Source organism: Hypanus sabinus, chromosome 1, assembly GCF_030144855.1.
Source record: "Hypanus sabinus isolate sHypSab1 chromosome 1, sHypSab1.hap1, whole genome shotgun sequence".
NCBI classification, from domain to species: Eukaryota; Metazoa; Chordata; class Chondrichthyes; order Myliobatiformes; family Dasyatidae; genus Hypanus; species Hypanus sabinus.
Window position 1 is genome coordinate 35,687,457 of NC_082706.1, and position 26,125 is coordinate 35,713,581.

The following is a 26,125-nucleotide window of genomic DNA, read 5'->3' on the forward strand; positions in this document are numbered from 1 at the left end:
ATAGTCCTGCCCCTCCTGTAACCGTCTCACTAATGGCTGCAATGGCATTATTTCATGTGCTGATCCATGGTCTAAGCTCACTTGCCTTTCTTACAATTCCCCTTGTATTGAAGGAGATGCAACTCAAATCATTATTCCCACCATGCTCAACATTTTGATTCCTTTCTTTGTATGTAGGCTTAACAGCATCTTTCCCTACAACCCCTCCTCAACCTGCCCTGGCACTCTGGTTCCCATCCTCCTGCAAATCTAGTTTAAATCCACTGGAGCAGCATGAGGAAACCTTCCTGCAAGGATATTGGTCCCTCTCCGGTTCAACTGCAAGCTTGTCCATCTGTACAAGACTGCCCAATGATCTAAAAATCTGAAGCCCTCCATCTTGTACTATCTCTTTAGCTACATGCTAAAACTGTATTATCCCCCTATTTCAGGCCTCACTAGCATGTGGCATGGGAAGCAATCCTAAGATTACAACCCTGGAGGTCCTGTCCTTTAATTTAGCACCTAACTCCTAGAACTCACTTTGCAGGACCTTGTCATCCTTTCTACCTGTGTCATTGCCACCAATATGGACCATGACCTCTGAGTAGACACCCTCCCAATTAAGAATGCAATGGACTCACTCGGAGTCATCCTTGACTGTTGCACTTGCGATGCAACATATCATCTGGGAATCTTGTTCTCGTCCACAGAACCTTCGTTTGTTCCTGTAACCGATGAATCCCCTGTTGCTATGCTTGCCTTTTCTTGACCCTTCTGTTCTGAGCATGGAGCCAGACTCTGCCAGAGACCTAACCACTGTGGCCTTCCTCTGCTAGGTCATCCATTCCTCCCCCCCCCCCCCCCCAACAGTATACTTTTACTGAGGTAAATGGCTACAGGGATACCCTGCATTAGCTGCCTATCTCCTTCCCCCTCCTGACAGTCACCCAGTTACCTATGTCCTGCACCTTAGGCATAAGTACCTTCCTGTATTGCTTGTCAATCATCCCCTCAGCCTTCCAAATGACCCGGAGTTCCTCTGGCTCTAACTCCAGTTCCCTAACACGGTCTGTAGGAAGCTGCAGAGCTGGATGCACTTCTCTAGGTGTAGTCATCAGAGACACTGGAGTCCTCCCTGGATTCCCACATCCAGTAAGAGGAGCATACCACTATCTTGCCTGGCACCCCCACTGCTCTAACTGTGCAATAAGAAAGCAGGAAAGAAACAAAGTTACCTAAAATCTACCTACAGCATCTGTCCCTCGAGCCAAAACTTCCCACTCTAACATACTGGCTCACTTGCACAATGGCCACTCCCACAATGGAGCTCTGTTTAAGCCTAACTTCTTTTTGTTGGTCCTTGCCAATTGAATTGACTTTATTACTTACATCCTTCATATACACGAGGAGTAAAAATCTTTATGTTACGTCTCCACCTAAATATGCACTGTGCAACTTATTGTAATTTATAATAAATAGTATTTACAAAAAAAACAGGACAGTCAATATAACATAGAAATACAGTTACAACAGCATGAATTAAGCAGTCTGATGGCCTGGTGGAAGAACCTGTCCCAGAGCCTGTTGGTCCTGGCTTTTGTGCTTCGGTAGGCAGTGTCCCGGATGGTAGCAGCTGGAGCAGTTTGTGTTTGGGGTGATCCAATTATCTTTTGGGCCCTTTTTACACACTTGTCTTTGTAAATGTCCTGAATAGTGGAAAGTTCACATCTACAGATGCTCTGGGCTGTCCACACCACTCCCTGCGACTGAGGGAAGTACAGTTACCATACCAGGCAATGTTGCAGCCAGTCAGGATGCTTTCAATCGTGCCCCAATAGAAAGTTCTTTGAATTTGGGGGGGCATACTAAACTTCTTCAACCATCTGAGGTGAAAGAGGTGATGTTTATTCTGAGGAACTTAAAGCTGTTCACCCTCTCAACCCCAGAACCGTTGATGTCAATGGGAGTTAGCCTGTCTCCATTCCCCTTGTAATTCATAACCAGCTCCTTTGTTTTTGCGATGTTGAGGGAGAGGTTGTTTTCTGGACACCACTGTGTCAGGGTGATGACTTCCTCTCTAGGCTGCCTCCTTATTATGCCTAATTGCCCTGCCATCTCTGGTACTGAGAAATACCCAGCTGGCCTCACTCACTTTTTAAAATCTCGTTGTCACAATCCAATGACTCTTAGTGATCTCTGGCACATAGAAATTTAAAAATTGTGTTTGATTATTAACAAAGTATTGCACAATAGTGTGGAAAATCCATTAGCCCAGCAACAACAAAGATCCAAGCATGCCGATTACTATATATTTTTTTCCTACCCCATAACTTCCATTTCTGTGGGTGCAGGTTGTCTTTGCTCTCTGCAAATTTGCGCACTCAATGCCAGTCTGATTGAGCTCATCTATAATAAGCTAACTTTAGTTAATTAACAAACAAATGTTGAAGTCAACAATTGCATAAATGTTATCTAAAAATTCAAATAATTCCAAAATTATTGCTTATTGATGCTCAGTTTTGATGCTTGTATTACTATACCTGTTTTCTGTTGATTGCATGTTGATCTCATCCTTGCATCTTAAATCACAAACACTGAATTTTATTAATGTGCTTACCCAGTAAAAGTCCTATATTCAAAGTTGTTTTCCATTTTCTGACAGTCCTTCAACAGTCTCTGGAAAACAAAACAATCTGTCCTTCATTTGAAGATTTTCAGTTCACAAATTGGGACAGTGAAGCACACGATCAGGTAATCTTGTTTTCCCCTACACTGAATTTCTCATTATCTATACTTACATTAGTGTTTGATCCCATCATTTTAAATGTATCTTGCAAAAGAAGTAAGTCATGCAGGCAGTCCATATTTAGCATTGCCTATGGACTGTTGCTTTTTCATTCTAGTTCTTAAAATGGATATGTGCTGAGGTTCACCTGTGTGATGACTGACAGGAACAATTCCTTCTTGCTTTGTGAATATTGGTTAAGTGAATAGATTCTACTCTTGTTAAAAGTTCGGAAGTAGTGTAGAAGTTTAGGAAGTGGAGGAAAGGTGGGCTGTGGTAGATTAGAAACCTACTATGACCATTAGGTTACATGGTCGGCACAACATTGTGGGCTGAAGGGCCTGTAATGTGCTACAGATTTCTATGTTCCTATGTTGAAGGGTAGGACAGATAATGGTAGCAATTAAAGTAATAATATATGGTTTGTAATACGATTTCCTTTCACGTGGAGGCACAGCAGGAGGTATGGTCCAGCTTTAGATTATAAAAGGAATTAGAGTTGATATTAAAATTAAACAAAAGATTTGGCAAATTGCTGAATTAAAACAATGAGCCTGAGGATTTGGAGTGTTCGATAATTTGGCCAACGTGATCAGGACCTGTGCTTCTCCATAATTTATTTTCGTTCCAGATTCTTGTTATCAAACTGTGGAGAAGCATGAGAGAATTTTATAAGCCCATAAAATGTGGGCAAATGTGTGTTCTTAACAGGCAGCAATGAGAGTAGGAATTCAGCTAATAACAGAAGAATTATATTCCCAGGCTAGAATAAAGTCAGAATAATGGAAAATCAAGTGTTCATTGCAATTGAAGAGATGAGTATTACTAAAGAAATACACTTAGAAAAATTAATGAGCCAAAAAAAATGCAATCAATTTTTTGCTTCAATCCATTCATTGTAAACTACCTGTTAATACTGTTGAATGTCATTATGTATCCACAACTGATTATTATGCAACACACACAAAACATTGGGTGAGTTCAGTAGGTCAGGCAGCACCTATGGAAATGAAGAACAGCCAGCGTTTTGGGCTGACACCATTCATCAGAGGAGGGCCATGGGAGAAGGTGATAGGCAGGTAAAGGGAAGTGGTAAGAGGCTAGAGTGGGGAATAGAAGTACAGGGGAGGAGAAAATAATTATCAGATGGAGAAATCGATGTTAATGCCGTCAGTCTGGGGGCTACCTAGATGGAATATGGGTTGTTCCTCTACCCTGAGAGTATGAGGAGCAATACCTCATATTCTGTATAGGTAGCCGTCTACCTGATGGCATGAAGATCAATTTCTCCTTCTGATAATTTTTTTCCCTCCTCCTTTCCTCTTCTATTGCCCCCCTCTGGCCTCTTGCCTCTTCTCCTCACCTGCTTATCACCTCTCCCAGTGTCCCTTCTTCCCTTTCTCCCTTGGTCGTCTCTCTTCTATCAGATGCCTTCTTCTCTAGCCCTTTGCCTTTTCCATTTATCACCTCCCAGCTTCTTACTTTATTACCACCTCCACCATCCATCTGGTTTCACCTATCACCTTCCAGCTTTTCTGACATCTCCCCTGTTTGTTTTCACTCCTAATGACTGGTTTTCGCCTGAAACGTTGGCTGTTTTTTTTCACTTTTATAGTTGCTATCTGACCTGCTGAGTTCACGTGCGTGTTGGTATGGATTTCCAGCATCAGCAGAATATCTCGTGTTTATGATTATTTTGCAATGTTTTCCGATTTGTGCTGTCCAGGCTGTTACTTCAATATTAGAAAAATTCAAGAAGAGTAATCACTTATTTGATGTGAATGCGGAGTCAGAGTTTGACGATAATCAGCAGGATGTTTGTCCCAGTGTGGTGGATGACTTTGATGGGGACGTTTGTGACGATGCTGGAGATGATCAGCAAGAATTATCTATGATGAATCATGATAAAGAGAGGTAAAAGTGGTTCACCAGCTCTAAAGACACTCATGAATTATAAGATTACCATTGTTCTTAAGAACTATAAGTTGAAACCTGTTTCATTTATGATATTTGGAGTGAATGCAGAAAAGCTTGCTAAAATGGTCCATCAGTATCTTAAGTGCCCATTGGGTTGAACAGTATCAATAATAAATCTGTTGATCTTGAATGTACAGTGGATTCTGGATAATTGGGACACATTGGGACCAAAACATTTTGGCCCAATTAAGTGGCTGCCCCAATTAGCTGAAGTTTCATGAAAATAATTAAAAAGGTATAAAAAAACAAAACTACTGTTCAACTGAGGAACAAATTATATATTTAAATGAAATACAAAACAAATTAAAACACTATCATACTACTACAGTACTATGTTAGTACTGTGTTAGTTGCTAATAGTTGTAGACAGTTCATTCAGTCTATGCCTTCTTTTGATTGACTGTCAGTGAACAAAATCAGCACAGAGACCTAGTGTAGATAATGGAGTGCCCTCATACTTCGCTATCAATGACTGCATCCTCCAAATCTTAATTTTCATTGTAACATTCAAGATAATTCTCGATACTCTCAAGCTCTTGTGGTAGTGACAGTGTTTGATTTTCACTCCCAGCTGTTTCTGACATTTCCAAACATGAATGCTTGAAACTGCAATGAGCAAAACAGTTTTGAGTTGTCTTACTGCTTATTTCTCCCAACTATCAGTGACAAAACTTTCAGCTTTCTGAACACAAAGCCCATGCAACTGACGCTACTTAAGAACTGTTTGCTCTAAGCACAGTCTAACGGCCATACAAGTGCCACATCTTTCGTTAGTTAGAAATTGTTTAGCAACTGTCTCCTGCCTCAGTTAAACAGCATAGTGTCCCAAATAATCGAAGAGAATCCTGGCTATTTTCTCAATTTGTTTTGGTTCTTTAAGAAGTATCCCAAATAATTGGCTGCCCCGGTTAATCGATGGTCTAATTAACCAGAATCCAATGTATTGAAATTGGAAAGCTCTTTATTAACATGCTTCAACTCTTTTTTTCATAGTAATGATGTGATTCCACTCACAGACGTGGATTTCAGCAGCCTGTGTGTCCAACTTTCAAATCATCCAGGGGAATATTCCTATTTTAGTCCCAGAATAATGAGGATGTGGGCAGGGCCTAATCACTGGCACTTCAAAACTCGACACAAGGGTAAGTATAATAACAGTGCAAGTCCTGCACTAGAAACACTGCAGAGTTAACATGCAGTACTAAAGCATAATTACATTTTAAGGCAGAGTACTGTATACTCACTATTTAAATTGAAATTGTTTAAAAGTGTATGATTTGAAAAGAAACTTAATAATTTAGCCTCCGGCAATTCTGTACTTGGAGTTGGAGGGGAATAGAAAACTAATAGGCATAGAAAAGTTGCAAGCAAAGGATCTTTTCCATGTAGCATGGAAGTTGGTAATTCTAAACACTTTCAATAACTTTTCTTTTTCTCATCAGGAGTGGAAATACTTGATAAAAACAGGAAAAAGAAACCGAAGAAAGCATTTGAAATTGACTTTGAAGAAAAGATAAAGTTTGAGAATCATTTCAGAGAAACAAGGGTTTGTATCTCACATTGTTTGCTTTGCCTACTTGTAAGGGTTTAAATCATTTGGGGGATGGTGGTTGGTGGGGACCACAGCATTAGGACAGCAGGTGGAGTGATTGAGGAGAAGGTAGAGGTTTAATCAAATAAATCTAATAGCAATAACAGGCAGGACCACACGGGAAAGCAGATGTGCTTAGAATTTGATTTAGTACATGAAACTATGATGTTACAGTCAATACAGAAACTTGATTGAGACAGGGCACAATTGGCAGCTCAACATTCCAGGGTACAAATGGATATGATAGAAAAGGATGTAAAAGAGGTGGAGGAGTTACTGTTTAGAGAGAGGGTCACAGCTGCACTTAGTGAGAAAATCTTAGAGGACAAGGTCAGTGAAGGCACATGGGCAGAACTTGTGGATATGACAGGTGCAATCATTGTGATGAGATTATACTGTGGATCACTCAATAACCAGTAGTATCTAGAGGAACAGACCACAGAAAGGTTAATAACAACAAAGGTTGCTGTAGGGTTTACTTCTTGTTGCCAAGGTTTGTGTGGGAAAGGATTTATTAGGTGCATGCAAAAGTGTTTCTTCAGACAGAATGTAGGTAATCCAAGGTGGGATTTGGCCATATTGGACCTTGGATTGGGAATGAGCCTGGCCAGGTGATCGAAGTTACAGCGAGGAGCATTTTGGCAGCACTTGATACAGTTCAGAAGATTGGGTCATATGGGACCCAAGAGAGAGGGTAAGTTGAATACTAAATTGCCTTGGATATAGAAGACATGGAAGTAGTGGAGGGTGTTCCTCTGACTGGAGGCCTATCACCAATGGTGTCTGATAAGGGTCAGTGCTGGGATCTCTTCTATTTGTGATGTAATTGTGGGAGGTGTACAATGTCCTGTGTATGTTACTCAAAATGGCCTCTTTGGTTTGTTACAAGTAGGAATGCTTCTTTGTCGGATAAGTGTTTCGCCGTTGTTTCACTTTAGAATGGCTGATATGGTAATTGTATTCATTTGTTAATCAATGGGAAATGTTATTGTGTCTTGTGATGCTGTGAACTTGGGGGAGGGGTTTTCGCGGGTTTTTGGTGGGAGGGGGACGCCGAGGAAGGTGGACGTGTGCTGGACTGCTCGTAAGACCACCGGGGTGGTCCCAGGTGCGACGGCCGGATGGGTCGATTGGTTCGTTGATTGAGCTCCAACGAGTGCACTAAACAGACTGAACTTTGATAAGTTGGCGCCTTTTGTATTTTTCCTTGTATATATATATATATTGTATTGCCTACTACTCTTTTAATTTTAGTAAACTCTTTAAATTGTTGTGGGTTTGATACTGTTGGCGGGCGCGAGGCATAAAACTCGATTCTCACAGCACCTGCGTGTACGGGAGGTGGGTTGGTGAGTGGCTGGATCTCCTTTTTCCCCTAGACATATATACCAGCCTGTTGGGTAAGTGTTACAGAGGTCTGATAGCAAGTTAGCAGATGACTGGCAAATTGGTGGAGCTGTGGATTGAGAGGAAGGTATACAAATAATACAGTAGGATATAGACTAGTTGGAAATATGGGTGGAGAAATAGCAGATGGAGCTGAATTCAGATATGAATGAAGTGTTACATTTTAAGAGATCAAATATAAGAGGAAAATATACAATAAATGGCAAGAATATTGATGTTCATAGGGCTGTCAAATACTAGTGAGAGGGAGAATGGTCAAAGGAAAAGTGCTAAGCAATTTTTCTCTTACAAGCAGTGGAAAGTGCTGCCAGTTGATGTGGTGGAAGCAGATGTGAAAGGGGCATTCAGACGTGTGAAGAGGTAGGAAATGGTGATCAGGCAGATGAGATTGGCATCACAGTTGGCACAGATGTGGTGGACTGTTCCTGTGCCCTACAGTTCTGTATTGTTCTATTAGTCTGCAATGTAAGGGATTTTATTTCCATTAATTTGACATACCGAAATAAAGAGCCAAACCGATAAAGCTTGGCATATCTAGAGTTTAAAGGAAGGGTAAGCAGATGACTAAGAGAACAGTTAAGTGTGATATTTAGAGTTGAAAAAGGAGCAGGGAACTGAGGGAGCTGAGTTATTAGTGAAAGGCAGAAATAAAGCATATGGAAAAAATACTAGAGAGCACTTGAAGCAAAAGGGATGTTGACAATTTCTTTATAAAACTGAATTATGCAGCATACAAGAGAGATATTGGTGTTACATCTATGATCATCTACATCAGTGTTTCCCATTCTGTTCTTTTGGATTATTCGTCACAATTACAGTACAGGTAATCCCCGAGTTACGAGCGTCCGATTTACGGACAACTCGTACTTATGAACTGAGGAAGGAGAATGCCGTCCGCCAGTTTAAGTCGTCGCTGTTGACACTGTGTTGAGTGTTTAACTATATACGTTCCGGTTGGCTGCTAGTGGTGCAGTGAGATCAGCGCGGGGCTCGAGAACAGAGGTTCCTGAGTTCGATCCAGTAACAGACCGCTCCTGTGCCAGATTGACGTTGATCCAGTGACTCCCGTACCATCCGTGCCGGGTTGATGCTGAGCTCACAACTTAACCTCGTAAAAAAAAAACACTGCCACCTCCAGTTTAAATTCCCACGCTGAATATTGTGGAGGATCAAATACCCAAACCCAGCACAGCCCCCACTTGTCCCATTTAGCCTATCCCAGTGAGGTGGTCCTTAGGACCCAGTGGACCTCGGGATCCATCGCCCGCAGTGTTTCCTGTTCCATTGACGGGAAGCGATCGCGATTGAAAATAAAGTGGAAATAATAAAGCATTTGGAAAGAGCTGAAACGCCATCGGTCATTGGAAAAGCGTTAGGCTACAGTTGGTCAACGATCGGAACAATTTTAAAGGATAATGGATAAAGTGAGAATAATGGAGCATGTGAAAGGCCCTGCCCCGATGAAAACTACAATTATTACTAAGCAATGCAGTGGTTTAATTATTGGAATACATACGTTTTTTAAGTGTTTTATATGCATAGAAAGGTAAAATATATACTATATACTAAACCAAACGTTTTACTAGCTGACGCTAACTAATACTGGATGTACTTGTTCTGACTTACGTACAAATCCGACTTAAAGACGCACTCAGGAATGGAACTCGTATGTAACCCGGGGACTGCCTGTATATACAAGTAAATTTATCAAGCTGTGGTTTGACTGTTAAAGGACTGACGATGGCTGAATAAGGTGGTGTCAATATTTTAACATAAGGCATTAGATGCAGTGGTCGGCCATTCAGTCCCTTGAGCCTGCCTCGCTATTCAATATATTTGTGAATATTCTGCCTCATGCCTTGCCTTCACTTTTGTCAATTCTGTTAGCACTCAGTTCCCATATTGTTCAAAAAATCCCTACTTTGTTTTTAAATATAGCAGATGATAGTCTCCATGAAGTCCCATGTTAGAGAATTCCAGAGGTCTGTAAGAATCAGCTGTGCAGCTCAGTTTTAAATCACATTCATTGCCCCTGTCCCTTCACCTCACCTGAGGTTCTCCCACTAGTGAAAATACTTTACTAGCTTCTGTGTTGTATTAACTCAGAATCTTGTATGTTTAAATAATATTGCTCCTCATTCTTCTAAACTCCAAAGAATATAGATCTGGTATGTATGGGATGGAACTTGATTTAATGGAGAACAAGAGATTCAATGTTTGAACCATTACTGTTGTACCCTGTTTCACTAGGCTGCTACAACAATCGCTAAAGCTACATTAGACCGACGTAATGGGAAGTTGACGACACTGCCTACAGATTTCCATTATGATCCAGACACCATAACCTGTTTGTTCCTTAAACCATCTATCAAGGTAAATAAAGATGCTTTTCAGTAAATTGAAGTAATATACATAAGGTAATGCTATATTGCATTCTATCACTGTGATGAGAGTTTGGAAGGCAAGGCACCTTACCAGAGTCCTAAAACATATTGGCCTGTGGGCTCATAACAAGTTTTCATTATTAGATTTTCTTCCAATGCAACTGAGGAGGATGATTTCCTGCATTCCTGTATTAGGAAGAAGACGGAAAGTAGGTCGCTGTCCTTGTGAATAGAGATAAACAAAAAAAGACATAACAGAAATAGAATAACAAAGGACTGACTACCCTATACAGACAGTATTTCCACAGTAAGTTCTTTCCCATTGAAACTCGCATCTAACAGACAGCTCCTTCTATGTCAATTTGAGCAATAGTTCCCTCCCACATTGCCCTTCATTTTTCTCTCCTTCATATGGCTATTTAGGGGTCTCTCAGATGTCTAATGTATCTGCCTCTATCATCACGCCTGGCCTGCATTCTATGCACTTACCACGGTCTGAGTTAAAACAAAATACTACCTTTGACATTCACTTTAATACTTTCCTCAGTTCACCTAATAAATATGCCCTCTGGTATTAGCCATTTCTGCTCCAGTGAAAAAGAAATTGACTGTCCACCTCATGTATGATTCTTATTATTTTGTACATCTCTACCAAGTTAGCTCTCATTCTCCTTCACTCCTGAGAGAAAAATCCTCGCTTGCTCAATCTTTCTTCATAAGACATGCTCTCTAATCCAGACAGTATCCTTATAAATCTCATCTGCATCTTTTCTAAAGCTTCTACGTCCTTTCATGAAGAAGCAGCCAGAAATATACAATATTCCAAGTGTGCTCCAACTGGGGTTTTAGAGATCTGCAACGTTACCAAGTGGCTGTTGAACTCAATCCCCCAACTAGTGAAGCTAACTCAACATATGTCATCTTAACCACCCTTTAAACCTGAGCAGCAACTTTGAGGGATCTATGGACATGGACCCCAAGATCCTCCTGTTCCTCCAGACTGCTAGGAATCATGTTATTGACCTTTAACTCGGCCTTCTAGTCTGCCTAAGTCTTTCTGCAGCTCTCTACTCTCAACACTACCTGCTCCTCCATTTATCTTCATATTGTCACAAAGCCATCAATTCCATCATCCAAACCATTGGTATATAATGTAAAAAGAGGCAGCCCCAGCAAAGATCCCTGTGGAAAACCATTGACGGCCGACCAGAACTTTATTCCCACACTTTGCCTCCTGCCAAGGAGCTAATTCTCTATCTTTCCTGTAATACCATGGGCTCTTGACTTATTAAGCAACCTCATGTGTGGCACCGTGTAAAAGGCCTTCTGAAAATTCAAATAAACACCATCCACTGACTCTCCTTTGTCTATCCTGCTTGTTATTTCCTCAAATAATTCTAACATTTTTGGCCTATTTTATCAGGCACCTCCAAGTACCCCAAAACCACATCTTCCCAAAGACTGAGATCAGACTAACTGGCCTATAATTTCCTGTCTTATGCCTCTCTCTCTCTTCTTGAAGAGTGGAGTGACAATTTTCCAGTCCTGCTGAAAGATCAGTACTAACGCCTTCACTATCTTTCCAGCCACCTCTTTCAGAACCCTGGAGTGTAGACCATCTGGTCCAGGTGACTTATCTACCTTGAGGCCTTTCAGTTTCCCAAGCACCTTCTCCTCAGTAATGGTAATCATTCACTTCTGCCCCTGATACTCTCGAACTTCCAGCATAATGCTGGTGTCTTCCACAGTGAAGACTGATGCAAAATACTTACCTCCCATAACTACCTCTCAGGAATTATTTTCCAGTGGTCTGATATCTACTCTTGCCTTTCTCAATTCTCTCACTTCCCACTAATTTTAGCTCTATTATATGCCTTTGGGTTTTATGTTGGTTTTGACATCCCTTGTCATGATTGTGTCATCCTGCCTTTAGAGTACTTCTTAAGAATGTATCTATCCTGCGCCTTCCAAATTTCTCCCAGAAACTCCAGCCATTGCTGTTCTGCTGTCATCTCTGCTAGTGTCTCCTTCCAATCAACTTTGGCCAGCAACTCTTTCATGCCTCTGTAAATGCATTCACTCCACTGTAATACTGATACATCTGACTTTAGCTTCTCCTCCTCAAATTGCAGGATGAATTTGAACATATTGTTGTCACTCGCCAATATTCCTTTACCTTAAGCTCTCTAATCAATTCCGGTTCATTGCACAACATTCAATACAGAATAGCTGATCCCCTAGTGGGCTTAATCACAAACTCCTCTAAAAAGCCATCTTGTAGGCATTCTGTGAAATGCCCCCCTGGCGATCCAGTACCATTCTACCTGCATATTGAAATCCCCCATGACAAGCATAACATTGCCCTTTTGACATGCATTTTCTATCTCCTGTTGTAATTTGTAACCCAAATCTTTGCTACTGTTCGGTATAACTCCCAGTAGTCCTTTTACCCTAGCATTTTCTTAGCTCTACCCACAGCGATTCTACACCTTCAGATCCTATGTTACCTCATTGTAAGGATTTGACAACAGAGCCACCCCACCCCCTCTGCCTTCCCATCTCTCCTTTTGATACAATGTGGATCCTTGGAAGTTAAGGTCCCAGCTGTAATCTTCATTCAGTTAAGATTTAGTGAGGCCCACAACGTCATACATGCCAATGTGTAACTGTGCTACAAACTTATCAACCTTATTCCGTAAACTGAGTGCACTCAAGCGCATCACCTTCAGTCCTGCAAACATCATCCTTTTCAATTTTGTCTCTCTTTTACGTTGCACTCATTGTCTTGACTGCAGTTTTGTTCTTTCATCAGCTTCTCCTTGCTAGCAGACTCACTACACACTGTCTCTGTTTGTAAACCAACTGCCCCACCCTTGGCCCTATGACTCCGGTTCCCACTCCCCTGCCAGGTTAGTTTAAACCCTCCCAGACAGCTCTAGCAAACCTGTTCTCAAGGATATCGGTTCCCTTACAGGTTCATTGCCTAGCATGAGATTCAGTATGGCCTCTCCTTAAGTCGGCCTTTCCACACATTGTGTCAGCAGTCCTTCTAGGGCACATTGAACTAATTCTGTCCTAATTCTAAACCTCTTGCACTAAGGAGGTGCCAGTCAACATTAGGGTAGTTGAAGTCACCCCTGTTGTTTTCGCATGTGTCCAAAAGCTGCTTACTGATCTGTTGCTCAGGGTCCCTGTTGCTATTGGGGAGCCTGTAGAATACTCCCAGTAGAATGGATTGCTTCCTTCCTGTTTCTGACATCCACCCACAATGACTTAGTAGAAAATCTCTCCACCATATCCTCCCTTTCTGTAGCTGTGGTACTGTCCCTAATTAACAATGCCACTTGCTCACCGCTTTTAGAAACATCTAAACTCTGGGGGATATCCAGCAGCTTTTCCTACCCTTGGGACAGCCAAGACTGTGTAATGGCCACAACGTCATAGTTCCATGTACAGATCCAAGTTCATCACTCTTGTTCCTGATACTTCTCATATTGAAAGTAAACACATTTCAACCCATTCAACTAACAGCAACCTTGCCCTGTCCACTGCCTTATTATTCCTCACTGTCTTCCTACAGATTGCACCTTTACACCAAATACTCCATTATCTGATCTGTCACTCTGGTTCTCATTTCCCTGCCAACATAGATTAAACCCTCCTGAATTGCTCCAGCAAACCTGCCCACAGGAACATTTGTAGCTCTCAAGTTCAGGTGTAGTTTGTCCCATTTGTACAAGTCATACATTTCCCAGAAGAGGTCCCAATGATCCACAAATTTGAATCCCTGCCCCCTGCACCAATTCTTAGGGCACACTTTCATTTGCCTTATTATCCCATTCTTACTCTCACTGGCATGTGGCATAGGCAGCCATCCAGGGATTGTTACCCTTGAGGTCCTGTTTTTTAGCTTCCTTTCTAGCTCCCTATATTCTCCCTTCAAAACCTCTTCTCTGTTCTTAGATGATTTTTGGTACCAATAGACTTAAGGCTGCATATCCTTCCCCTTAAGAAAGCTGTGTACCCATCTGAGATGTCCTTGACCTGGCACCCATCTGGGAGTCTCTTTCACATCTACAGACTCTCCTGTCTGATCCCTTAACTATTGAATCTCCTAACATCACCATTCTCCTCTTCAATCCCTTTTCCGTCAGAGCCACAGTGCCAGAGACCTGGTTGCCCGGTGCCAATTAACTGTTGGGAGTGTTTAAAGATATCTTTAGTGCCTCACTGCTTCATTTGGGGGTTCCCAACAAAAGGGTGTCAGTCATTCCAGTGTCCAGGAAGAGCAAGAGTGAGCTGCCTCAATGACTATCACTCATTTGCCCTCACATCCACTGTGACGAAGCTCTTTGAGAGGTGGGTCACGACTTAATTAACGCCTGGACCTGGACCCACTTCAGTCTGTACTACCACAAAACATCTACAGTGGATGCAATCTCACAGGCTGTTCATTTGGCCTTAGACAACCTGGACAACTGCAACACCTGTGAAGGCAGCTCAGTGTTCAACACACAAACAAGAGAAAATCTGCAGGTGCTGGAAATCCGAGCAATACACACAAAATGTTGGAGGAACTCAGCAGGCCAGGCAGTATCTATGGAAAGAAGTTCAGTCAGTGTTTCGGGCTGAAACTCTTCCTGGCGAGTATCAGTAAGACCAAGGAGCTGATTGTGGATGTCAGGAAGAGGAAATTGAGGGAACACATCTCGGTCCTCACCGAGGGATCAGTAGTGAAAAGGGTGAGCTTCAAGTTCCTGCATGTCAACATCTGAAGATCTATTCTGGGCCCAACATATTGATGCAATTTATGAAGAATTACTAAATGGATATATATGATTAGGAATTTGAGGAGATCTGGTATGTTACCAAACACTAGCAAATTTCTATAGAGTACCGAACAGAAATGTACATACGGTGATGCTCTGTACCATACAGAGCATTCTAACTGATTGCATCGCTGTCTAGTATGAAAAACCCATTGCTCAAGGTCAGTGTTACGAATATGAAGCAACTCTGAGGGGCTGAAGGGTACAAAGTCACCCCCTCCTTTTTGAGAATTGCAAAATCGCTATTATTTTGGATCTGGGACCCAGGAAATGAGAGAGAGACATCCAGAATACACAAGGTTTGGAATGTGTCCTGACATCAGCGGAACGGAACCACTGATAATGGCCATTGTCTCTTGAAGACGGAATTGTGTATTGAGTACTGTACTACTCATTGAAACCCCTCAGGGGACAACCAGAGTGGTCTGGTTGAGGGATTGCATCATCCCAACCTGATTGACATCTGAGACCCCGTGAGTAAGGATAAAAGAGGGGTCTGGGGAACAACCCCTTTAGACGCACCAGGAGAAATGCTAGAAATCCCGTGACAGCGTTTGATAGCGAAAGCCGTTGGGGGCTCGTGTGCGTCCTCCCTTCGCCTGGGGTGGCGAGCTCACCACGAAAGAACGGTTGAGCTAAAGGAGAGGTCACAATTGAACGGCCACACCAATGAGACACCGACAGATCGAAACCATAAAGGAAGGTTGGAAAAAAAACCCATAGTGGTAACTGTTCCCATCCTATCTCTCCCTCTCTCTCCAACAATTGCAATACAGCGGTCCCCAATGGCTGCAGCCTGCATGAACTGAGTGAACTTTATATTTCCATCGGACATTATCCCCTAGACAACGATAGAGCTTATTTCTTATTGATTATTATTATACCTGCACTTTTAGATTTAGTATTGATGACTTACATTATCTGTATATTTGCATTGATATTATTTTTGTGTATTTTTACTAATAAATACTGTTAAAAATAGTGTCATCAGACTTCAACGGCCATCTCTATCTTTGCTGGTAAGTGACCCAGTTACGGGGTTCGTAACATCAGAAAGAGCTGCATTCTGTCTGGTATGAAAGGTCCGCTGCTCAAGATCAGAAAAACCTGCAGAGGGTTGCAAACATCAGACCTGATCATGGACACTAGCCTCCCCAGAATCGAGGGCATTTTCAAGGGCGATGCCTCAGAAAGGCAAGATCCATCATTAAGGACCCCATCACCCAGGACATTCCCACTCCTCATTGCTTCCATCAGAGAAGAGGTACAAGAGCCTGAAGAACACAGTCAACGTTTTAAGAACTGCTTCTTCCCCTCCACCCCTTTGCAATCAGTTTTCTGAATGGACAATGAACCAACCCTTGAACACTGTCTCACTGTTTTTGATATATACATACATACACACACACAGCCTATAAAAAGTATTCACCCCTCTTGGAATTTTTCATGTTTTATTGCTTTACAACATTGAATCACAGTGGATTTAATTTGGCTTCTTTGACACTGATCAACAGAAAAAGGCTCTTTTGTGTCAAAGTGAAAACTAATTTTTACAAAACAATCTAAATTAATTACAAATATAAAACACAAAATAATTGATTACATAAGCATTCACCCCCTTCAAGTCAGTATTTACTAGATGCACCTTTGGCAGCAATTACAGTCTTCAGTCTGTGTGGGTGGTCTCTATCAGGTTTGCATATCTGGACACTGCAGTTTTTCGTCTTTACAAAACTGCTCAAGTTCCGGCAGATTGCATGGGAATCATAGTGAACAGCCATTTTCGAACCCAGCCACAAATTCTCAATTGGATTGAGGTCTGGACTCTGACTTGGCCACTCCAGGACATTGACTTTTTTGTTTTTAAGCCATTTCTGTGTAGCTTTGGCTTTTTGCTTGGGGTCATTGAAAACTTAAGTATTTAATTGAGTTCCATTAAGTATGTATATCTCTGTTTTTTTCTCTATATTTATTTATCATTTATTTCATTATTTTGCTGCTATAAAGTTATCAAATTTCACGACATGTGCTGGTGATATTAAATCTGATTCTGATTTTCTACTGTTGACCTGTGCGTTTTGTTCAGTCAGAAATTTTTCACTAAAATTGTCTGTTTACAGATAAAGCCAAATGTGAAAGGGAATGTCTCTGACCAAGATGAAAAAATCGGGGAATATGATTATAACAATCCCAATGATACTTCAAATTTCTGCCCAAGAGCTGAGGTCTGTACTTGGCTCAAACACATTTTGTGGAATTTTCTTGAGCAGGTAAATGTTATCTACTTATGAAATAAACTCCTTGGTTCCCCTCTGTTTTTGTGACAGATGGATAGCGATGATGAGCATGATGGATTTGTTGGTGCAAATGATTCCTTTGAGTTCACAGCTAACGTTGCAATGGAGCAGGAGGAGAATATCCTGGAGCAAGATAGAAAGTGGTCGGATATCACAACATATGGGGGAGAAAACTTGGTGGCAGAGCCACAGAAAGTAAGTGTGCAACTGGTTGTAGTAAAGAATGTTGCAGTGTAATTGAGCAGTTCACAGAATAGATCACGCATTCTTGGAATAGAAATAGACTTACTAGATCCTTCACTGGAAATTTAGTGTTGGTGGCAAACGTTCTTGTGGGTGTGTATTACAATGCGTTGGGCTGGGTCACTCATAACAGTTAGAGAAGGAGTGTACAGTAGAAATGTCAAGCGGTCACTAGTATTCTCAAATAATTTTGCAGTGATCCCACTGTGTTTGGATCGTTAACTATTGGTAAAGCTGGAAGATCCTTCTCATCCCAGACCAGGTTTTGAGTTGAATGAAATGATAAACTTGGTTGGCTCCAAGGTGTAAAAGTTTATGATTCTAGCTTGAAATTTTCACAGGTCAACAAAATTCTATTGAATTATTCAAAAACAGCAAAAATGATGGATGTAAAGAGATTAAAGCAGAATATGTGGGCACTCCTCACTGGAAATGCAGCGGTTTCTGACGGAAAGGTAAGGCATGTGCTGAATGGAATTAGCAAACATTTTAAAGTAATTGATCCTCTGGATCTGTAATAGCCTTGTCTTGGTAATCCTCTGACGAACTGGTTGCTGTCGACACTCCAGTTGTACTCGGGTTGTGTGTTTAAATCTGAGGTCAGAGGTTTGAGGCTGAAAATTCAGTGCAGTGCTGAGGAAGAACTGCAGTGTGTTGTCTGAGAAGGCATCTTTCAGAGACAAATGGGGATACTCTGTTTCCTGAATGAGCTCTTTCAAAGTGGAGACGAGACATGACACTGAGAAGCTGCAACCCAGAATGACACACAAGATGCTGGAGGAAGTCAGTGGGTCAGACTGCAGCTGTTGGAGGGAAATGGACAGTTAACGTTCCTGGTGAAGACTCTTCATCTGGTCTGAAATCCAGAGCAGGGGTAGCCACGATAGGAGTGGAGGGTGGGGATGGAATCAAGTGAGGGAGGTTGGGAGCACAGATGGGATGTAGAACCTGTGGAGGAAGTTTGTGGGTAGAGGATGAGAAAGATCTGGGTGCTGGGGTGAATGTGGGAGTAAACAGGATAGATCAGGAGGATGGAGAAAATGAGTAGAAGAGGAGCATTTTACTGAAAGTTGAGAAATTCAGTGTTCCTTCAGTGAGTAATGACTAGAAGCAGGTGAAACTCGTCTTGGATGCAACTGCACCTATGAAAAATGAAGACACAAAACACTGCACGTGCCGAAATCTGGAGCAAAAATCAAACTAATGGAGGTGCACTGCCGGTCAAGCCTTATTTGGTTCCATGTTCTTCCATCTTATCGGATTTTGTCATGGATCAGCTGTGATTGAATGATGGAGCAGACTCAATGGGCCGAATTCCTGCTCCTATATTTTATGGTCTTAAGGTCTTTAACTCTTGTAGCCTCTTCCCAGCTTCTGTCCACTCTTCCCTCCTCCATCTGCCTATCACCTGAATCTACCAATGATTTGCTATCGCCTGCTCACTCCACTTCTTTATACTGTCTAACGGTCCAACATCATTTAGTCCAGATGAAGGTATCTGCCCTAATCATCAACTGACCATTTCTTCTCTGAGATGCTGCCTTCCTCCAGGATCTTGTCTGTTGCAAATTTGAAGTAAATTGTCCAGGTGTCTGCATCAATATTTGCCCCTCATCCATCAATTAATCTGTCTATATTACATTAACACTAACCGTTCACTGGCTGTAAAGTTATGTGACGTTCTGAAAGCAAGTACTGTATTCATTCACATTTCTATTTGATTATTTAGGATAAAGAAACTGAAGAGCCAAAAGTGACAGTGAAAGGACAGCAAAGCTTAACAGCTATTACCACGGAACTCTTTAAAAGGTTTGCTTCTTTATCTCAAATTGTTCTAACCAAAAGATACACTGTTCTAGGAATAATTTTGCTCTTGAATAATTATTAACAGAAATAATTGGTCAATTGATTAGAATCATAAAATTATGCAGCTCCAAAGGAGGAATTTAATCCATTATGCTAACTATTCTAAAGTGCAACCTGTGTTTGTCTCCGTATCACTGTGAGGTAGAGTGATACAGGTCAGAAACAGGTCCTTCAGCCCAACTGGTGTATGCTGTCCCCTCCATCCTCCCTGACAGTCCCAGTTATAGAGTCATGGAGCACTACAGCACAGAACTAGGCCCTTTAGCCCATCTAGTTCATACCGAACTATTAAACTGCCTAGACCCATCAATCTGCACCTGGACCTTGGCCTCCATACCACGTACTTATCCAAACTTCCTTTAAATGTTGAAATCGAACCCACACCACCACTGCCACTGGCAGCTCAGTCAACACTCTCACCAGCCCTAAGTGAAGAAGTTCCCTTTCATGTTCTCTTTAAATATTCCACCTTTCACACTTGACTATGACAGTTTAGTCTCACCCCACCTCAGTGGAAAAAACCTGCTTGCATTTACCCTATCTATATTGCTCATGATTTTGTATACCTCAATCAAATCTCCCCTCATTCTCCTGTGCTCCATGGAATAAAATCCTAACATATTCACCATTTCCCTGTCACTTAGGTCTTCAAGTCCAGGCATAGATAACAAACAATCGTATCCATGCTGTGAAAATGATTTTACCTAGATTTTTATATATTTTCCAAAATATATCTATCTTTTTAACTAAAAATTTTTTCGATCAAATTGACTCTCTTATTTCTTCCTTTATTTGGAACAATAAGAGACCAAGAATTAACAAGTATCATTTACAAAAACCCAAAAAAGATGGTGGACTAGCACTTCCTAATTTATTATTGGGCTGTGAATATTAGACAATTATGTTTTTGTTTATACAGGCTCGATAAGAGTCAAAAACCACTATGGATTGATTTGAAATTTGGAAGTCTGCTCTGCCATTTGATCACGGTTGACTTATCTCTCTCAATCCCATTCTTCTGCTTTCTCACTGTAGCCTTTCTTGACTAATCAAGAACTGATCAACCTCTGCTTTGAATATATCTACTGACTTGGCCTTCCACATCCATTATTGGCAATGAATTCCACAGATTCACCACCTAAAGAAACTCCTCCTATCTCTGTTCTAAATGGATGTCCCTCTGGTTTTAAACTCCTTCACTATAAGGAATATCTTCTCCACACCCACCCTTTCTTGGCCTTTAAGTAATCCGAATCAGGTTTTATTATCACCAGCATGTGTCGTGAATTTGATAGATTTCAATGAGATCCCCCTTCAGACTCCAGCGATACAGGTCCGAGCCATTAAACGCTCCTCATGTGTTAACCTTTTCAATCCTGGAATCATGCTCGTGAACCTCCGCATGACTCTCTAATGCCAGCACATCTTTCCCAACTTAAGAGCTCCAAAACTGCACACAACACTCCTTGCAGTCTGACCAATGTCTTCTAAAGCCTTAGCATTACATCTTTGCTTTTACATTCTAGTCCTCCTGAAATGAATGTTAACATTGCATTTGTTTTCCTTACCACTGACATCAACCTGCAAATTAAACTTCAGGAAATCCTGTATGAGGACTCCCAAGTCTCTTTGCACCTCTGGTTTTTCTATTTTCTTCCATTTAGAAAATAGTCTACTCCTTTAATCCTTACAACATGCATGATTATAAACACCCCTATTTTCATCTGTTACCTTTTTGCCCATGCTCCTAATCTGTCTAAGTCATGCTGGAGACTCCCTGCTGTCTCATCACTATCTGTCCTTCCACCTATCTTCATATTATCCACAAACATGACCACAAAGCCATCAATTCTGTCATCCAAATTATTAACATTTAACGTAAAAAGAAATGGTCCTAACACCGACCCCTGCAGAATACCACTAGTTATTGCAGCCAATCAGAAAAGGCCCCCTTTATTCCCTACTTTGCCTCCTGCCACTCAGCCTATCTTCTGTCCATGCTAATATTTTTCCTGGAATAACATGTCTCTTATCTTGTTAAGCAGCCACATGTGTGGCACCCAAACTACTGGTGTCTTCCCTCTTCCTTTACAGTACTGAAGAAGGTTCTCAGCGCAAAACATTGACTGTTTATTCATTTCCACAGATGCTGAGTTCCGCCAGCATTTTGTGCACATTGCTTTGGATTTCTGGCACCTGCAGAATTTCTTGTGTTTATGACTCAATGTCTCTCCTTGTCTATCCAGCCTTTATTTCCTCAAAGATTTGTCAGGCAAGATTTCCCCTTTAGCCTATTTTGTCATGTGCTTCCAAGTCCCCCAAAATTGTGTCCTTAATTATGAAATCCAGCATCTTTCCAGTGCACTGAGTTCAATCTAACTGGCCTATAATTTCCTTTTTTTTCCCTGTCTTCCTCCCTTAAAAAGTGATATTTGCAGTTTTCTATTCTTCTGGAACCATTCCAGAATCTAGTGATTCTTGAAAGATAACTAAAATCTCTTCAGCCACCTCTTTCAGAACCCTGGAGTGTAGTCCATCTGATCCAGGTGACCTTTCAGCGTTTCAAGAAACTAACAGCAACTACACATTCACTTCTGCCCCTGGCACACTCAAATTTCTGGCATATTGCCAGTGCCTTCCTCAGTGAAGACTGAAACAAAATACTTGTTAAGTTCGTCTACCATTTCTTTGTCCCCTATTACTAACCAGTGTCACTTTCCAGTGGTCTGATATACACTCCCGCCTCTCATTTACTCTTTATACATGTATCTGGAAAAATGTTTTGTATCCTCTTTAATGTTGTTAGCTAGCTTACCTTCATATTTTAACTTTTCTCTCCTTTTGGTTCTTTTAGTTGTCTTCTGTTGCTTTTAAAAGCTTCCCGATCCTCAATTTCCCACTAATTTTTGAGTTCCCTTGTCCGCCATGGATGCATCATTCTCCCTTAAAAATTCATTTGGTCTGACCTTGGGGATTTGCCCATCTTATTTTGCTTCTAGGCTGCAAATCCTTCCCTCCTCTTAATATATCCGAGATTTGAGACCTCACTATTTATTTCCCTCATTTCTTTTGCATCCATGATATTTTCCTCAGTAAGCATCGAAATGATATTAAAAATCTCAATTATCTTGCACACTTCCACACATAAGCGGCCCTGATAACCTTTAAGAGGACCCAGTGTTTGCTTAGTCACCCTTTTAGTGTTAACATAACTGAAGGAACGCCTGGGATTATGTTTAATACTACCTGCCAATTCCATCTCATTCCATCTATTTGCCCTCTTGATTTCCCTTAAGCCTGGTCATATTTGTCAAGGAATTCATTCATACCCTATCGCCTAAATGTAATGTATGTACGTTTCCTTCCTTTTCCTTACCAGAGCCTGTATCTCTTGTCAGCCAAGGTTCCCTGAGCTTGTTATGTGTACTCTTCACTCTAACAGAAACATGCTACCCTTGCCCCCTTTGTATAACTTTTTTAAAAGCCTCCCACTTGCCAACTGTTCCTTTGCCTTTAAAGAGCTAGTCAACATCAGCTAAATGCTGCCTAATGGTTTACCTTGGCTCTGTTCCAGACCAGGACTATAACTTGTGGACATCTTTCATCCTTTTCCTTGACTATTTTGAAACTAACAGAACCCACTGGACCCATTGCTAATTCACTTACTGAGCACCCCCTGCCCCCCGTTCCCTGAGAGATATTTGCCTTTATGCTTCCGTTGACGAAGGCATGCATAGAAACAGAGATTATTGCACAATGTTTAAACCATAAAGTACCTGGAGTATTGTGGGCAATCCTGGATTGGAGCAGATGCACAGGAGATTCACAAGGATAGTGCTGAGTTAGTTGTAGAGTACCTGACCGAGATTGTGGGGTTGGGCATAGCTATGGTAAATAGTGGGGAGCTTTAGCATATTATATAAACTATATTTCCTTAATAGAAATGCCTAAGGTTAGACAGCATAAGATTGTGGCAAGCAGTAAGAGATTTAAAGTTATCTGCAGATGATTATTTTCACCTATTGGGTGATTGAAATCTGCAATGCGCTGCCTTAAGAGGGTGACACTTTCACATCATTTAGAAAGTATCTTGAATTACCAAGGCATTAAGAGCCTATCTGCCAAGTACCTGTTTAATGACATGACTACTGATTGGGCACTTAATGATCAGTTGTGGGCTAACGGCCAGTTTCTGTGCTGTATGGCTATAATTCTATGACATTATTATATATATATATATATATATATATATGTAGTTGGTGTAATTATTGTGCTCATGTTTGTTTTATTATTATGTATACAGGTTGCCAAATACATTGGCCAAGAACTTGTCTGTTCCCATGGCATTTGCCTGTTTATTGCACTTGGCCAATGAAAAGGTACGTATGTAATATTCGGTGCTACATGAGTAACAATGTTCATCCTAAAGTATAGATTTAGCCCTTATAATTTAGAGGTGATGGGCTGGGAAGCCAAGAACCTTGTGATTCTGAGGCACAGTTATCAGTTGGGTCAGGTGAAGGCTTGGTTAATACTGGATGGATAAATGTGGCCGGATAAAGTTTGACAATTCTATACATAAGTGTTTTATTATCTTCCAGAACCTCGAAATCAAGGGGAAAGAAGATTTATCAGATGTTTTTATCAAACAAGGGATCTGAAGCTATTTTGTTTGTACATATATATGTAAGCGCTTGAAGAAATTGTACATATATCTGTAAATGTTTACTTGTGATAGTAAGCCTTGTGTCAGGATTTAACATTACCTCAATTTCTTGTTATAGTAAATCTTGCATCATGGATTCCTTTTGAGACATTGGGGAGAAGAGTGTTTTTATCCATCAATACTAAATGTATGTGAGAGTATTGGTTGCTATTTGCATGCTTGGCTTCATTGTTAAATGTGTGGAGCCGAGTACAAGTAGCAGCCAATGCTTGTACAAGGGCTAATGTGGTCAAAGTTTTTTTTCTACCTACTATTTTTTCATAAGTGTCTTTAGAAAAGCAATTGAGAATTTACTGATCTTGCAACTATACTTTTTATTTGAAAATAGCTAAACCCATACTCCTGGCAGAATAAGAATTTTCTTATGAATAAATTATTTGTACCTCTGATCTATCTACTGTCACTTCAAGACATTTTTATTTTGATCATTATTCAATCTTGTAAAATAATTATAAACAATGAGTTATGTACCTTACCAAATAATATTTGTAAGTCACAGGACAAATGTGGCTATTCAGCCCATTGAGTCTTGCGCCATGACTGATTATTTTTCCTCTCAACCCCATTCTCCTGCCTTCCCTCTATAACCCATAACACTCTCACTACTCAAGAACCTATCAGTATTCATTTTAAATATATCGAATGACTTGGTCTCTGCAGCCATCTGTGGGAATGAATTCCAGATTCACCACCATCTGACTAAAGAAATTGCTCACCTCTGTTCTAAAGGGACATCCTACTCTGAGGCTGTGCCCTCTGGTCCTAGATTCTCCCATCACTTCCTCTCAATCTTGACTATTCAGTAGATTTCAATGAGATCCCACCTCACTCTTCTAAACTACAGTGAGTGCAGGCCTAGAGTGATCAAATACATTAGGGTATCATGGTAGTGTAATGGTTAGTGTGACACTTGCAGTTCAGGGCATTGGAGTTCAAAGTTCAATTCTGACACTGTAAGGAGCTTCTACATCCTTCCTGTGAACGCATGGGGGTTTTCCTCCCATGTTCTGGTTAGTAGGTTAACTGGTCATTGATTAGGCTATGAATAAATAGGTGGTTTGCTGGGCAGTGCCGTTCATTGGGTTGGAAGGTTCCACGCTTTATCTCTTAAATAAACAAACACACAAATAAATAAGCCTTTTCATTCCTGGGATCATTCTCGTAAATCTCATCTGGACACTCGAATACCAGCACATCCTTTCTTGAGATAGACCCAAAACTACGTACATTTACCCCAATGCAGTCTGACCAATGCCTTATAAAGCCTCACTAGTCCTCTCAAAATGAATTATTAACATTGTACTTGCCTCCTTCACTACTGAATCAACGTGCAAGTTAACCTTTAGAGAACCCTGCACTTGGACTCTCAAGTCCCTTTTCACCTCCAATTTCTGAATTTGCTCCCCATTTAGAAAACAGTCCATGCACCTTTATTCCTTTTACCAAAGTACTTAACCATACACAAAATGCTGGTGGAACACAGCAGGCCAGGCTGTCAGGGTTGAAACGTCAACTGTGCTTCTCCCTATAGATGCTGCCTGGCCTGCTGTGTTCCCCCAGCATTTTGTGTGTTGCTTGAATTTCCAGCATCTGCAGATTTCCTTGTGCTTACATAATCATAGACTATTTTCTATCTGCCACTTTGTGTATTTTCCTTGTGATTTTAAAATAAAATTCAAGTAAACCTGTGGCTTGAGGTCACTGAATTTCAGTTCTGTCTGCTCACTTAACTGAGCCAAAAAATTCCCCACACTGTTTTGCACTAATATTTATCCTGAGCAAGTCCATCGTCTTTGTTCATGCAGTAACAATTAGTGTTTCCATTTCCATACATACAATGGTGAATAAAGTATTTCCTCAGTACTTCATTACTTGTGAATATCACTGGAGTAAACAATGTAATATAAATAACTTTGTTCAGGTGCATTCTTTTGGTGGCATTTCACAGGAAACTACATAATCTTTTTCAACTGTGTTCTAGAGATAAGTTCCAATTGATTATGCTTTCTGCTACACATTTACCACAAATATTAACAGA

The 26,125-nt window shown here is 41.0% G+C and overlaps 1 protein-coding gene across 2 annotated transcripts in view; it reads left to right on the plus strand.

Annotated features, from left to right (window-relative positions):
• ncaph (non-SMC condensin I complex, subunit H) overlaps positions 1-26,096 on the plus strand; it is a 53,637-nt gene extending 27,541 nt beyond the window's left edge. For both annotated transcript variants that reach the window (XM_059967136.1, XM_059967145.1), the window contains exons 8-18: positions 2,645-2,733; positions 4,494-4,681; positions 5,738-5,886; positions 6,187-6,290; positions 9,993-10,115; positions 17,076-17,180; positions 17,283-17,447; positions 17,837-17,950; positions 19,225-19,304; positions 23,665-23,740; positions 23,963-26,096. In XM_059967136.1, coding sequence (XP_059823119.1) covers positions 2,645-2,733; positions 4,494-4,681; positions 5,738-5,886; positions 6,187-6,290; positions 9,993-10,115; positions 17,076-17,180; positions 17,283-17,447; positions 17,837-17,950; positions 19,225-19,304; positions 23,665-23,740; positions 23,963-24,022 — 1,253 coding nt within the window. In that variant the 3' untranslated portion in view covers positions 24,023-26,096. The remainder of the gene's footprint in view (positions 1-2,644; positions 2,734-4,493; positions 4,682-5,737; positions 5,887-6,186; positions 6,291-9,992; positions 10,116-17,075; positions 17,181-17,282; positions 17,448-17,836; positions 17,951-19,224; positions 19,305-23,664; positions 23,741-23,962) is intronic.
• The last annotated feature ends 29 nt before the right edge of the window (positions 26,097-26,125 follow it).